This window comes from Littorina saxatilis, linkage group LG6 (genome assembly GCF_037325665.1).
Source record: "Littorina saxatilis isolate snail1 linkage group LG6, US_GU_Lsax_2.0, whole genome shotgun sequence".
Classification (NCBI taxonomy): domain Eukaryota; kingdom Metazoa; phylum Mollusca; class Gastropoda; order Littorinimorpha; family Littorinidae; genus Littorina; species Littorina saxatilis.
In genome coordinates this window covers 25537397-25551824 of record NC_090250.1, presented here as the reverse complement: position 1 = coordinate 25551824, position 14428 = coordinate 25537397, and the positions used below count along the sequence as shown (strand labels likewise).

Sequence of the window (14428 nt, the reverse complement as noted above, 5' to 3'; positions counted from 1 at the left end):
ATCCGATTCGGTTCCTTGTTCCACTCATGGCCAAAGGTCCGTGTCGGCCCCACGGAACTTGTGTGTTGCTTACTCGATCTGAACCTTTTTTGTACAGTATCCTCACTTTGCTATTTAATCTGTTGCTGTTGTTCTTTGGCTTTGGGTTGATAAAAAGTCAGTTTCGGCTGCATGAAAGGCTGGCTACCTCGATTTGAACCAATTATTTCACTTTTTGTTATCATTAGGCCAAAAAAAATAGGTCTGTTTACGGTAACATAGGCTAAAAAAATAGGGTCGGTAGGTCGGGATTTTTTTTTTCCAAAAAACCATATTTTTACGTTATTTTTTGTTTTTTGTTTTTTTTCTCCCTCAAATGCCAAAAAAAAGTCTAGGGTCGCGCGAAAAAAATTGGGTCGGTCGGGTTACCGTAAACATACCTATTTTTTTTTTTTTGCCTTACCTTTTGTCTCTCCTAATCCGTTTACGTGGAGGTTTAATACTACTGATATCAGCAACACCAAAGACAACTTAGTTGGACAGAAAACATTGTTTTATCCTGTTTGTATCGTATGTTTGACAATTCCTCGTTTACTTTCAGGCTAAGAACACTCGCATACCCCTCATCAGTCCATCAGTGCAAATTCCAAGTAGCATTCACTGACACCTCACCGATCGAACTGAGCTATCGGTACACCAAGGTCTTGATTTCAATCGGCCTTCGGCCACACGCAAGAAAGCAGGATAATACCATTGTCACAAAACTCAGAAAACAATAGCTGTCGTGACAAAGCCACTAAAGCCAGCCAATGCAGCTGGTGCCGCGCGGTATGACGAAGTCGAGTTACTTGGACGTGTTGGCCGGGAAAGACCGTACAGGAAAAACAAGACGCGGGGTGGGTGGGTTTTGGGGAGTGGTGGCGGGGGCGGAAGGTCTGCAGGTCCTGGACTGAAGGTATCAACACTCAATACCACTAGTGTAACGAATTAACATGCCTGCAACGATTTATAGCATGCTTGGTAAGAAAGTTGATAAGGAAACCTTGCCTTGAGCGGATTCTCTGGTCTACAGATAGACCTGCCCCTCAACTTTCTAAGGAAGGGTTTCAGTGCGTATAAGTACAAACTGCTCGAATACAATACTGCTTTCTACCTGACCTCAGAGAAACATTTTCCACAAGCCATAATGGCCCTAGGACAACAATAAAACTCCTAACTCGGGACCCAAAGAAACAGAAGAGGAGGATGTATGAAGGACAAGACGTACTGTATCAAACGTGTACAACCTGTGTCCAGTAGGAACAGTTGAGCGACAAATACCACTGTAGAGTAGGGAGGTGAGAGTCTCCCATGGCACTGCAGAAACAAGCCGAGATTTGTGGACAGAGAAAGGTAAAAAGGACTCCGGGCGCACAATATCAACAGCATTACCTCGCTTGCTCTTCTCGGATTACCTGGGCGGGCAGGTAATCAGGCGACGCGTGCCTTTCGCCGGACTAATTACCCGTGGGGCCCCTGCCACAGTGACTGCTTGACCACTCTTCTGGACAGAGCGTGTGCTGTCATTGCCCACAAAGTGCTGGCAGGCCGGCGACCATGCCCACTGCGTCACACACGAGTGACTTGCACGACTTCTTTCATCTCAAGCCGCCATATACACACACCTTTGTTTTGAAGGTTCAGTTATGCCGAGAATAAACTTGTTACAGCTTTCCTGGCCGTGTCCTGATTGGACTTAATTGTGTAACAGTCTTGGTGGTATTTTTGATCACTATGAATGCGAATGACCTTTTTACACGGATGAACAATGCGAAAACAGAGACGAAACAAATCAACAACTGACCATTGCCTATGACGTTTTCTCTGAACGTCAGACGTGTTCCAAGGATTTAGGGGGTATTGATCAAAACTGCATTTTTTTGCATGATATATATTTTCACATTATATGTATGCATGCACGATTTACTCTTCACGCAAAAAACAACTCCCTGCTTGTAAAAAAAATAGCAGGAACAACTCCCTGCTTGTAAAAAATAGTTTAAAGCAGATCACACAACGAGACCAGAATAAAAGCATCCACAAACAAGACCAGAATACAAGCATCTTCACAGTACTACTGAAAGGACAGAATTCGGTCCAAGTGTCTCAGACTTAAACTGATGAAACCGCAGCAAATCTGAAGGAACTTTCGTAAAAATGGTATGTGATTGGCAGAATTTCATAGTACCTCGACAGAAGGTAAACAAGTTGACAAAAGGCTGACAGAAGCTAACAGAATTTGACGTAATAAATCAAATCCCGACAAAACCTGACAGATCACGGGAGAAACTCATTGACAAAACTTTAAGGGAAAACAATGACAAGAATCTCAGCACAGAAACTGACATGACCATCGCAAATTGCCCCAACGGGACCACCAAAACAGATTTTGTCTAAAATTCCATTCCTCGCATTTCTGCAACCTCCAACATCACCTGCATGCCAAGCTGCAGGGTAGCCAGTCCAAATGGCAACACTGTTTCCCGACACCTTCATTTTAAGGCTCGAGCTCTGACGAGGTGGGTTGCGGGCTCAGTCACAGACCGGAGCTAACCATCAACCCTTGAGTTCTCCGCGTTCTTCTCTACCTACTCAGTGTGGCCAAGCAATCCCTTTCTCAATGGGGGAAAAGGTCAGCAGAGAGGCGCGTTGAGCAGAGAATTCCAAACTCCTGGAAACGTTGGAAACAGCGCTCATCGGGTAATCGCTAATGAGTTGAAAAGGTTACGCAGACGTACATATGAGCTACACATTGTGCACGTGCATTGCTCACTCAGCGAGTACGAGTTCTCAGGTCTGCTCCGCTGCTGTGTACACACATTTAACGCTGTTCAGTACTGCGCAGAAAGCCACGACTGCTTTAACAAAAAAAGTTGAACGAATTCAACTAATTATTGGCCACACTATTATTTTGTCTCTTAGAGGAAATTTATACGTTTATCTTGTTGTGCTCCTTTATTAATCATAAACTCCATGGCTTTGTTAAACATTTATTTGAATAAAACACTGTTACAACCAACTAAATATTGACTTTCTTTGAACACTGGTACTATATGATATACTTTATAATGTACCCTAAACTGCAGAGAAAGTCACTGCCACATTGAGCTTGTGACTGATACTTCCTTTCCTGTGTCCTTTGAATCCTCAAGGGTCTTCTATGGCCGTTGGGACAGCAATAGGCTACTTCTGTTGCTTGTCATTCTCAGAAACAACAATACTTTCAGGATCACATTTTTGCACTGCGTACAACACAAAACCTCCAAGTGAAGCTCCATGTACATAGAGATCTGGTTGAACTGATCAACCACAGTGTTAGCAAATCATCAAAGCTAGTCCCGAATAGGTGTCATCGTGTGGGACAGGAACACACTATTAACGCTGCAACCCAAGTCTGTAGCATTTCCGTTTCATTTATCACTGTGGTGCGCGGAAGGTCCAGTCATTGGGCCAACAGAGTGCAATGTCACACATCTGTCAAATTTAAAATAATAACGCCAAGAATAAAGAAACAAAAAACCGTTATTTTTTTTGGATGAGTCACTGCATTGCAATCACGGAATCCCAACGCAATGAACTTTTGGAGTACTTACTGTTTTAGGTTGGGTGCCCTTGGGGAGGGAGGGAGGGAGGGAGGGAGGGAGGGAGAGAGAGAGAGAGAGAGAGAGAGAGAGAGAGAGAGAGAGAGAGAGAGAGAGAGAGAGAAAGTGAGAGAAACAGACAGAGAGACAAAGAGAGTGTGGGAGCATCAAGAATGACTCAGTCCCTACCCAAATGTTGGATAATATGCAAATATGTGAATCAGTAAAAGCATATTGAAATAAAAAATGTTTTTGCCAAAGTGAATAGATACATTCAAGGCAAATGAAAAGAGTAATGTCGCACTTACTTTATTGTGTTGAGAACATCTTGCAGTCGTAAACCTGAAAGAAAAGAAAAGATGTATGAAATAACACTGATTACACAACATCTACGAACTGTGATTCTTAAGCGTCGAAAACATGGGGACATTTTCTTCTCTTACAAATGTAATTATTGATGTTGTTGGCTGCATGTTAAACTATTTTGTAGCTACAAATAGTATGTGGTGATGGCGAGCGGGTGGTTGGGTGTGAGGGGACTGGTGGGGTAGGGGTGGGTTTTGTGTTTCGGGAATGTGGTTGATGAGCGTGCTGGTAGAGGTAAAAAAAGCACACAAAAAGGCCAACAGGCAAATTCAAAACAGCACCTGTACTTGTATGATGACAATCGTGCATCAAACCACGGATGCATATCGATATTGTTTCATTTAATTAACATGATTTTATTAATGGTCCGCGAGTGTTTTTTCTGCATACCAATCAGTCACCTCATTTTGCCGTCAAAAGTCGCGAGCCTTTACCCGTAAATGTGTAGAAATGCATATCATTACTCAACATTACTCCTTAACGGCTGGTGTGACATACCCGCCATTCGGTATATATTGAAATTACTCAGTGTATGGGTAGGTGTTGTTGGTTTTTTTCCTCGTTTTTTCTCTCCTTTTCATTGCTTGTGCCACGTCATGAAAGAATTTTTTCTACACAGTCATCATTTGGGCGAGAGGATTAACACAGATATTCGTGTTTCACTACACGCCTTAATCCGTCCAATTAGTCTTACCACACTGAAATTCAAAATCCCAGAATGCTGGCAAGTATCTATTGTATCAAGCAATCCCTCACCGCTGGAATCGTCAAAAGAAGAAACACCGTCGCCCCACAAACTCGCTGACAGTCATTACGTATCCCGCAGCGAAGTCAACCGACTTTTTAATGAGATTTGGTTGTCTGACGACCATCCAACAAACGTCGCGAGTCATTTTCATTTTTGAATCTGGATCACAAGGGTAATCGCCCCTGATTGGTGGATTACCCAAACAGAAAAGGGAGATCACTCCTTTCTTCACGGGAGGGTGATGTGCGCAGTCACACATTGTTAAAGATGTCATAGACACGACAAATCTGTGTTTGATTTCATGTTCAACTTAGGGCTATTAAGAGACACGGCTCATGGGGCATTAAAGCAAACCTACAAATGAAGTCCCAATTATAGGCAGGAAGAGGTATACGTGGGCGGCGTTAATATGTCTTGCTTCAACGATCTTAAATACCCTAGGCTAGGTAATAAATAATTATTTTTTTCTTCAGAGGGTATTGATAACTTGCTATTTCAAAAGTAAAACACTAAAGCAATACTGACACTTCGGAGGAGAAAAGAAAAGGGTATATCATCGCCGATAGTGTGTATACCGTTAAGATGTAATGAACCATAGCTATGAAGTATGAGCGCACGGACCATAAAACACAAGTGATTCATAGACAACGGAAAAATGTCATATAATTTAGACTTAACTGCTGCCAGATAAACGTGCGACATTATTTATTTCAACACTTGACCAAAACACAGCGTTACCATGTGGCAACACCCATGTTATAAACATTTTTTGTTTTAAAGAGCAACAATTAATTCACACAACTTGAAAACGAGACAATAAATCTTTATATCTGATTTTTGTAATCTGGCTTTTATTCGTAGCAGGTGCGCAAGAACTAACGCCGCTAGGCGTAGGAGAGAAAACGCTTTGTATCAGAGACACACGAAGAGAAACATGGCTGAAGAGATTAAGCCATTATTACTATTAAGCTGCAACGGTATGACTTAATCCAGCTGTTACGGCCGTTAGGGCGGGGTAGGTGAGGCTTAGCCCTTCACTCGGACTTGGGAATTTCAGGCTGCACAATGTGGTCCTTAATGCCATTGTTTTTACTTCAGCGTGACACGAAGCCTAAATAGTTATCTATGGAAGGAAATGCCTGCTTGAAACAAGAGCTTTAATTTTGCTGACAACAGTTATGACAAAAAAGAAGGACTCGTAAAGCTGCTCAAAAAGACCAGGGAGTGACAATCCCTGGGTAATTAGGCCAAACAGCGGGACTGCCGTATTGTGGAAAGCCTGAGAGCACTTTTAACTTTTTTTTAATAATCCAGATAATACTGTTTACATTATGTTATCGGCCAAGTACAATTAAGTAAACTTTACTGCAATTTATAGATCGTCCTTTAACCTTCGCCACTCCCCATGATACAATCAGACTGATTTTTATACTAACAGCAATGCTAACAGCGAATGAAAGCATCAGCCAATCCCGTCATTTGCCTACCTATAACCCCACTTAAAAGTGTGAGTGGGACTATAAAGGACGACTAATCCTAGAATAAGCTCAAGGCAGACGACGTTTTGTCAATGAACGTTCTTCAACTTGACCGAGTCAACAACGGAGAGTGCTGGGACAGTCAGAACAAGCAAAGCTATCGTATCAAAACGCACACAGCTCAGAGATGTTGATGTGGCCCGCTAATCTGGCCGCTAAACAATCATTAAACGCTGACAGAGGCGGCTGAAGCGAGCGACTATCTTGTCGTTACGTGCGAGCCTGGACACAAACATCAGAGTTTTGGAGACCCGCCATCTTTCTTCAAAAGACCTTATCTCACGTGACACACGTGGCCGGATGTTGTGTGAGTGTTACTTCCCTTTGAAGGGACATGGCCGCCGCGAAGACTGCGACAGCTTGAAGGTCTGATTGGACAGTGGACAGACGAAGCGCACGCGCGAGGAGTTACCTGTTTAACACCCGAAACTGGGTGTTTGGTTTCCGATACGGGTGCTACAGCCACCCGATTAAGACGAAAACAGTCTCTTTGTACAATGATCAGTCGATTAGGTAGACGATTAAATGTGCAACCAGTCTCTAATACGCCTTCTTGTATGTTTGCCTCTTACACCAGCTCAACTTCATTTGACGGTTTGCAAAATGCCCAGGTCGGACGAGATAAAAACATAAAAGCTAAACGAACGTGAAAATTGACAGTTGTTTTCGAGTTAAGCCCTAGATTAAAAACAACCTTCTTAAGGAAAATGTTCAGCGTACTTAACGCTGAGATAGACACTTCTCAACTTACAAGATATACTAACGTATAGAATTGGTTGTTGCTTTCAAGTTAAGCCTTATCTTAAAACCCGCCCCAAAGAATAAGTCTCAGTGTAGTCCTTAACGCTTCTCTGAGTTTTTCTCAGAAATCTTGCCAGTCGGTGAAAACTGTCAAACAAGCCATTGATCGAACGCTCCAGTACAACTACACAATGAAATCCTTTGGGGAAAACAGACAAGTCTCATAAAAGGTATGACGAATTCGTGTCGTGACCTTCAGATACTCCGCGCTGCGCCTCCAAAGTGCTTCCTGAGAGAAGAAGTACCCTTCAACCATCTGACGACAGTGCACCAAGAGCACTTGCAGATAGGGGATCTGATAATGGGGGTGTTAGTCTTCGCTGCCAAAGTGTGCAGTAAGTCACGCGCCGTTATGGCTGTCTTATAGGCAATGCAGTTTGAATGGAAAGAACGAAGTTACTATTGTAAGAGTATTGATTAGTGCCCTTGTCAAACAGGCAGCATGACAACGGACGGTGTCCGACATAAGCTCGAACGACAAAAGCTCGAACGACAAAATATCGAACGACAAATGCTCGAATGGACAAATGCTCGACGCGACAAAAGCTCGACGCGACATATGCTCGAACGACAAATGCTCGAATGGACAAATGTTCGACGCGACAAAAGCTCGACGCGACATATGCTCGAACGACAAATGCTCGAATGGACAAATGCTCGACGCGACAAAAGCTCGACGCGACATATGCTCGAACGACAGAAGCTCGACCGGACTGTAGAATGATGTTGTCAAAACTACTTTGATAACGTCATATCTAAAACTGTCACGGTGATGTTGTTCTAGTTTCGAGCGACAAATAGACTAAATTTGTTTGATATCACGTTGTTGTTGTTGTTGTTGTTGTTGATGTAAGCACGCAGCTGGATTTTGAGCGACAAATTGACTAAATTTGTTTGATATCACGTTGTTGTTGTTGTTGTTGTTGTTGTTGTTGTTGTTGTTGTTGTTGTTGTAAGCACGCTGCTGGATTTCAAGCGACAAATTGACTAAAATTGTTTGATATCACGTTGTTGGTTTAAACAAGTTTAACTTTATTTCTGAATTGATACTCACAGCAAGCAAACAAACAGTCGTCCATCTGCCCGTGCCGCTTACCTGAACCTTTCCCGATAAACGGTCAATCCCGGGCCAAATCAAAATAATAACATTGACAAATCTAAACCCCGACACGATCTTCCCCCTTCTTTTTTCTCTTCGTTCTTTTTTTCTTCTACTCTCTCTCTCTCTCTCTCTCTCTCTCTCTCTCTCTCTCTCTCTCTCTCTTTCTCTCTCTCTCTCTCTCTCAGTCTGTCTCCCTCTCTCTCTCTCTCTCTCTTGCAGACAGATTTTAAAATAACACAAAATAAACAGACAGGCAAAACAACACCGAGAATGACACGCACAGACACGTTCGATCTTTTGTCGCGTCGAGCTTATGTCCATTCGAGCTTTTATCGCATCGAGCTTTTGTCGCGTCGAGCATTTGTCCATTCGAGCATTTGTCGTTCGAGCATATGTCGCGTCGAGCTTTTGTCGCGTCGAGCATTTGTCCATTCGAGCATTTGTCGTTCGAGCATATGTCGCGTCGAGCGTTTGTCGCGTCGAGCATTTGTCCATTCGAGCATTTGTCGTTCGAGATTTTGTCGTTCGAGCTTTTGTCGTTCGAGCTTATGTCATGTACCCGACAACGGAACACCTGCAGCAGACTTGCCCACTACACGATGGCCTCAGGAGCCAGATCTGGGCGGAGGCGACCACGGTGCAAGGGAAGCTCTATGGCAGTCTGGACGACCTACAGCGCACGGCAAAATTTGCGCGGAGAACCGGCGTTTCCATCTGAATGATCGACAAGAAGATTAAGAAGAAGTAAGAGTATTGGGCATTTTTGTAAAAAAAATTTTTTTTACATTGAAATCATGAAAATGAGTGATTTGGTGGAAGAGACTTTGGACTTGAATGGCTTTAATGGACTGAACGCAATATTGTAAGACTAATGTATTGCAAACTTCTTATTTTTTTTAAACAAAAATCAAAATCACGAAAATGGGTGACGTGATTTGACGGAACACACTTTGATTTGAAACGGGTGGCAGTTGAAAGGAAATGTGGATCAATATATATGCGACAGTAACTTCTGTGGCGGGTTTTGACCTTGGCGGAACATATGCATTGCATTGAGGGTCCCAGTGTATGTACATGCAAAACTGATACGGACACGACAATATTTCTGTTACCACGTATTGACACGACGCCTGTATCCAGTGACAGAAATCCTGAGCTTCTAGCAGAGAATTACAGTTCCACACCTTCACAGGGGTGTACCGTAACTTTTTTTGCTACCGGCCAGGGGGGCCGGTAAGTCAAAAATTGAACCGGCCCCCCAAAATCCCAACCGGCCCCCAACCTGCCGGGATTTCTTACAACCGCCCCAGCGGCTCGTCGCGTGCTAACCACATACACAAAAGACGTACATTCATACTTATAATGCATACATGTGGATTTGCAATACTAATAACTACCACAAACACACACAAAACTTGATGACTAAAATGCTATGTTTTAATATAATGATAATTATACCTTGTTTTAATAAAGAATTTAAAATAAAAGCCGCCACAAAGAAACAAGAAATCAAAACCACATTCACACCCTGTCACACAATCACACACTAAACCTCACTAAAAGTTACCCCCTTTATGTACCCCCTACCACACAATTTACAAAGTAATTTACTATGGAACTTTACTTACCACATAAACACACACTACAAAAGAGTAAATCAGCATTTTTTTTTAAATTTAAATTATGTTTTTTGTTGTGTAAAACCAAGTATAAAAAGCTGACTACAAAAAAATAAAAAAATTCTAAGTTGCTTTCTTGTTTTGTTTCTTTTTCTTTATGTCTGTGTTATTAATATTACTGTTAGATCAAGCAGAAGTATAAAAGTTGCATACCAGCCAAATCTACCACAGCTTAAGTCATAAATAATCAAAAGCATTATATTTCATTTCTATTTCCTAATGAAAACAAACAGATGTTCAGATTTCCTGATCCTAGAATTGTTCACAAGTGATCTTTATGCTTTTGATTCAGCAGAGTTGCATCCCTTGTCCTATTGTTGAAAGTCTGTCATTTCTTCTTTATCACATATAGTGGATGGGTTTTTTTGTGGTTTTTTTTACTTCCTTAGTTGAAGGGAAATAATTGACAGCAGTAGTACTGTCACTACTTGTACTAAGTTGGTCAGCAAAGCTGGTGTTAACATATTTTGGAAAACGGTCTCAATGAGTATCCCTGCAGTCAATGACATAATTATATACATTTCCCAGAAACTGGATCAGTGGTACATAGCAGGCACATCAAAGGTAAAATACAGAGGGCTAGGGGGAATATGTTTGCTCTGGATGGGCTGTCAGATCAAAGGCAGATGCATTGTAAAAGCTGGTTGGCCTTGAGACCTGGGTCAATGACCGGTACTTGCAACCTGAACACAGCTGCCTGTCTGTCGAGACACTGACCACAGGCGGAAGGTATCGTCCACTAGACTACTACTATCACTGGACTACTACTATTACAGAAAGAGTAGTCTTTCTGTGATAGTAGTAGTCCAGTGGACGATACCTTCCGCCTGTGCACTGACCTTCTTACTCGGGGTCAATGACCGAGTTTTTATCTGAGAGGAAACAACATGTGAAAGTCTCTGAAGGATTGGTGAGCGCAGGATAAGATAAGAGAGGGGGTGAAGTGAATAGCGCAAAGAGGGGGGACGGAGGGGGGTTTAACTATTTTGACTGCTGATGCAATCGCCAGCGGCTCGTGGCACTGGAGGGGTGATGACACGGTCAAGTGAGGCGGAGGGGGGTAGCTGTCTAGCCAAATTGTCTGGCCTTGATTGGTGGTAGTCCTGAGTCCTTCTCAAAGTGGGGGAAGGGGAATGAGTGGGCAGTAGAGAAGTGACAGATTTTGAGATCGCCCGCAGAGATATTTGTTCGCCGGCCGTTCCGATTGACTACGTTGCCTAACAACTTTGTGCTTCAGCGAAATTTGAACCCGCCCGGCGGGCGATTTCAGAAGAATTTCGAGCCCGCCCGACGAGATTTGAACCCGCCGGGGGCGAACGGGCGACCGCCAATATTCACCCCTGCCTTCATCAAAATGTCACGTTGGCACGATTGAGCTGGGTGAATTACAAGAGATATACTCTCTTTCCTTCCTCAGGAATAGTGTAAAGTGCGTCAATGATAATTGTTGAAACGATTAGGGGCAGCGGTGTTGTTTAGTGCCTCACGAGTAAACTTCTGTGAGAACGTACGAACAGAAACATTTTCAAAGACAGTGAACTTACCGAAGAACTCGTTCCTAATGCAGACTCTGTCCTCAATATTCTGTGCATATATAATGAGACAGTTGATGAACTCGAGCATCGACGTCTTGAAGGCGAGGTTGTCCGACGTCCTCAGCTCGTCTAGGATGAGGCTGAACCGGTACTTCTTCTTCTGTGTCGTCTGCAACACAGAGACATACACAAAATGATAATTCTGGTGGGTTAAAAATGGATGAAGTAATTTGATTGAAAACGATACAATGTGAGTAGAGGTGTGTGTGTGTGTGTGTGTGTGTGTGTGTGTGTGTGTGTGTGTGTGTGTGTGCGCGTGTGCGTGCGCGCGCGCACAAAGCGCATCGCAGCTAAACGAGAAACTTCACAAAAGTTTATTAGAGCAATAAATAGAGAGAAAGAGAGATGGTGGGGTGTGATGATATGGTGAAACACGAACAAGCACACACACAGAACACACACACACACCCTCGTCCCCCTCCCCTACACACACTTCACTACACCATTCCCCACCGCTACCCTACCACGACACAACAAAGACAGAAACCCGCAGGACACCGGCACACCGACCACACACAAAACGACATATTCGCTCAAATCTCTGTCGCATCGAAACATCAATTCCCTGTGTTTGCCTCGCTCCGGCCGGCGCCCGGCACGGAAATCACAGACAATTCGGGGCAGATAATCCCCATACAACAATCGCGTCCCATCAACACCTTGCCTCCAAGCCCACTGACCGCTGGCCCCCTCGCTGACCTCTCCCTCCACACCCCTCCCTCACCCTCACCCCCCCCCCCCCCACTCCCTTCTCTGGCATCTTCCTAGCTTTAGTCTTCTTCTTTGTCTTTTCGTTCGTCCTTCGCTACAAATGAACCCCCCCAAAAATGAGAAAATCTGGTCTCGGCCCCAACCCCCCACCCCCCACCCCCACCCCCGACCCATATGTCTACTCCCTCCTTCCTCCTCGGCCCTAGTCTGGCATCTTCCTCGCGACAGTAGAACCCCACTCTTAAGACATCCAAAATTCTAAGAAAAACTTGTCTTTCAAGTGAAAGAATTCCCCCTTCCCCCAACCCCTCCCCGCCCGCCAGACCCCTCCCTCCCCCTCCTAACCCCCATTTAAAGACGATATAAACAGGAATTTTGGAAAACTAGGGTTTCTAAAAAGGGTTCGGTCTCAAAATGGGGGCTCTTCAAAGGGGGGAGGGGGGGGAGGGGAGGGGGTGGTGGTCCATTGTATTATTTGGCATCAACAATCCCAAGGGCTCGCTGTTTCGCTACCGTCCGTACCGGTTCCCTCGCGCGACGAAAAGTGTGCAACGTTTGCACAATGTCTTGGCTTGTACAGGACACCAAAGAGTAACGAACGATAGAGAAGAACCGTTTGCACATTGTCTTGGCTTCAACGTGAGGGCAAAGAGTGACGAGAAGAACATTTTTGACAGTGAAAGGGTTATGGAGTTTTACTTGTCACTCGTGAAAGCTAACAGTGCAAGGATGAACTTCCAGTTGCCTATTTGAAACATTTCAGTGTCTTCTTAAATAGTGGCATCACAAATAAGACGAAACGCCGAAAACAGCAGATGTCTCATGTTTAAGAACACACATAGCACGCACTGACAGACAGACAGACAGACAGACAGACAGACAGACAGACACACGCACACACACAGAAACACACCAACACTACGATCAAGGAAAGATATACAATGTACTCTTTTTAGTGTGCCACACTACATATCTTTGAGGATTAGCCTAAATCTCAGAACAACTCGTGTGCGCATACACCAGATAGGGGTAATAATACGTGCCTGTTCTCGCCTCTTAGCTTTGCAATTCTTGACTACCTGAGGCGCCCTTGTAATTCATTCTGTCAAACGCACTCTAGAGATACGAATGTTTGTCCTTCAAAATCCCCTATCTCTGAAACTTTAGTGTTATGACTTTTTTCGTGTTTTTTTTTCGTTGGACATTTGTTTTGTTTAAAAACTGTGTCATCCGATGAGTCACCTCCCTTTGGTGGAGTACGTGTTATTCTGTAGGAGGGTACGTTGTAGTAACGGCGTGAGTGGTGGTTGACGAAAGGCGTAATGTTAGTGTTGAAAAGTGCAGTTGTTGAGTTTTGTGACTGACAGTCATGGACATCTAGGTGCTCTCCCCTGGCTTCCCAGCGTGCACCTCCCCCTCCCCCTTCTGGCTGTTCGTGTCATTGATAACTACCTGTTTTGTCTAGAGGGAGTGAACGAGACGAAGTGGATAACTAACTACCTGCTTGATTGATTCTCTCTCTCTCTCTCTCTCTCTCTCTGTCTCTGTCTCTCTCTGTCTCTCTGTCTCTCTTTCATTCACCCGCAGACACTAACAGACGAGAGCACACACACACTCACACACACACACACGCACGCACGCACCGTCACCGTCACCGTCACACGCACTCACACACACACAAACTCCTCCCTCTCCCTTTGCTTCATTTCCTCCCACCATGCACATCAAAATCTACGACTCAGCAGTCGGTGATGAAACAACAGTCGGTGAGCATCCCGCGCACCATACGGCGCCTCACGTCCACTGTTTGTGTTGGTGAAAGCAAGAATCAACACCGTCACTTGGATACTGCAAGATGACCATTGTCGCCAGGCGTCCCGCCCGCAGGGAGGGGGATGTCCGGGGACAATGGGGGGAGCCTCGGACAGTGGGTTGGGGGGATTACCTAGGCATGAGGGGATCGGCTTAGTTCTGACCACAGAACGGCCCACCTTTTTGCTCTTTGATGGCCCCGTCCCCTCCTCACCCCTACAGGAAGAAAGTGCATCTGTCTCTATAGCTAGATGCGTGTGTGTTCTGTTAGTGATCTCGGTGTCGCGTTTTGTGACAGCTCTCAATGTGTGTCTCTCTCTCTCTCTTTCTGTCTGACTATCTGTGCGTCTGTCTATCTGTTTCTCTCCCTGTCTCTCGCTCTCTCTCCTTTTCTATCTTTTTCTGTCTCTCTCTCTGTCTCTCTTTCTCTTGTCTTTGCAGTGTGGTCTTCTCACACGTGCTACAGAAAACACACAT

The 14428-nt window shown here is 44.3% G+C and overlaps 1 protein-coding gene across 2 annotated transcripts in view; it reads right to left on the bottom strand.

Moving 5' to 3' along the window:
* The window catches only part of LOC138968824 (uncharacterized), a 117419-nt gene that overhangs the window by 32781 nt on the left and 70210 nt on the right, over window positions 1-14428 (bottom strand). For both annotated transcript variants that reach the window (XR_011456290.1, XM_070341475.1), the window contains exons 3-4: window positions 11378-11537; window positions 3908-3941 (exon numbers count right to left, since the gene is read on the bottom strand). Coding sequence is in view for 1 of the 2 variants with exons in the window: in XM_070341475.1 (XP_070197576.1) it covers window positions 3908-3941; window positions 11378-11537 (194 nt within the window). In the remaining variant the exon portion in view is untranslated. The remainder of the gene's footprint in view (window positions 1-3907; window positions 3942-11377; window positions 11538-14428) is intronic.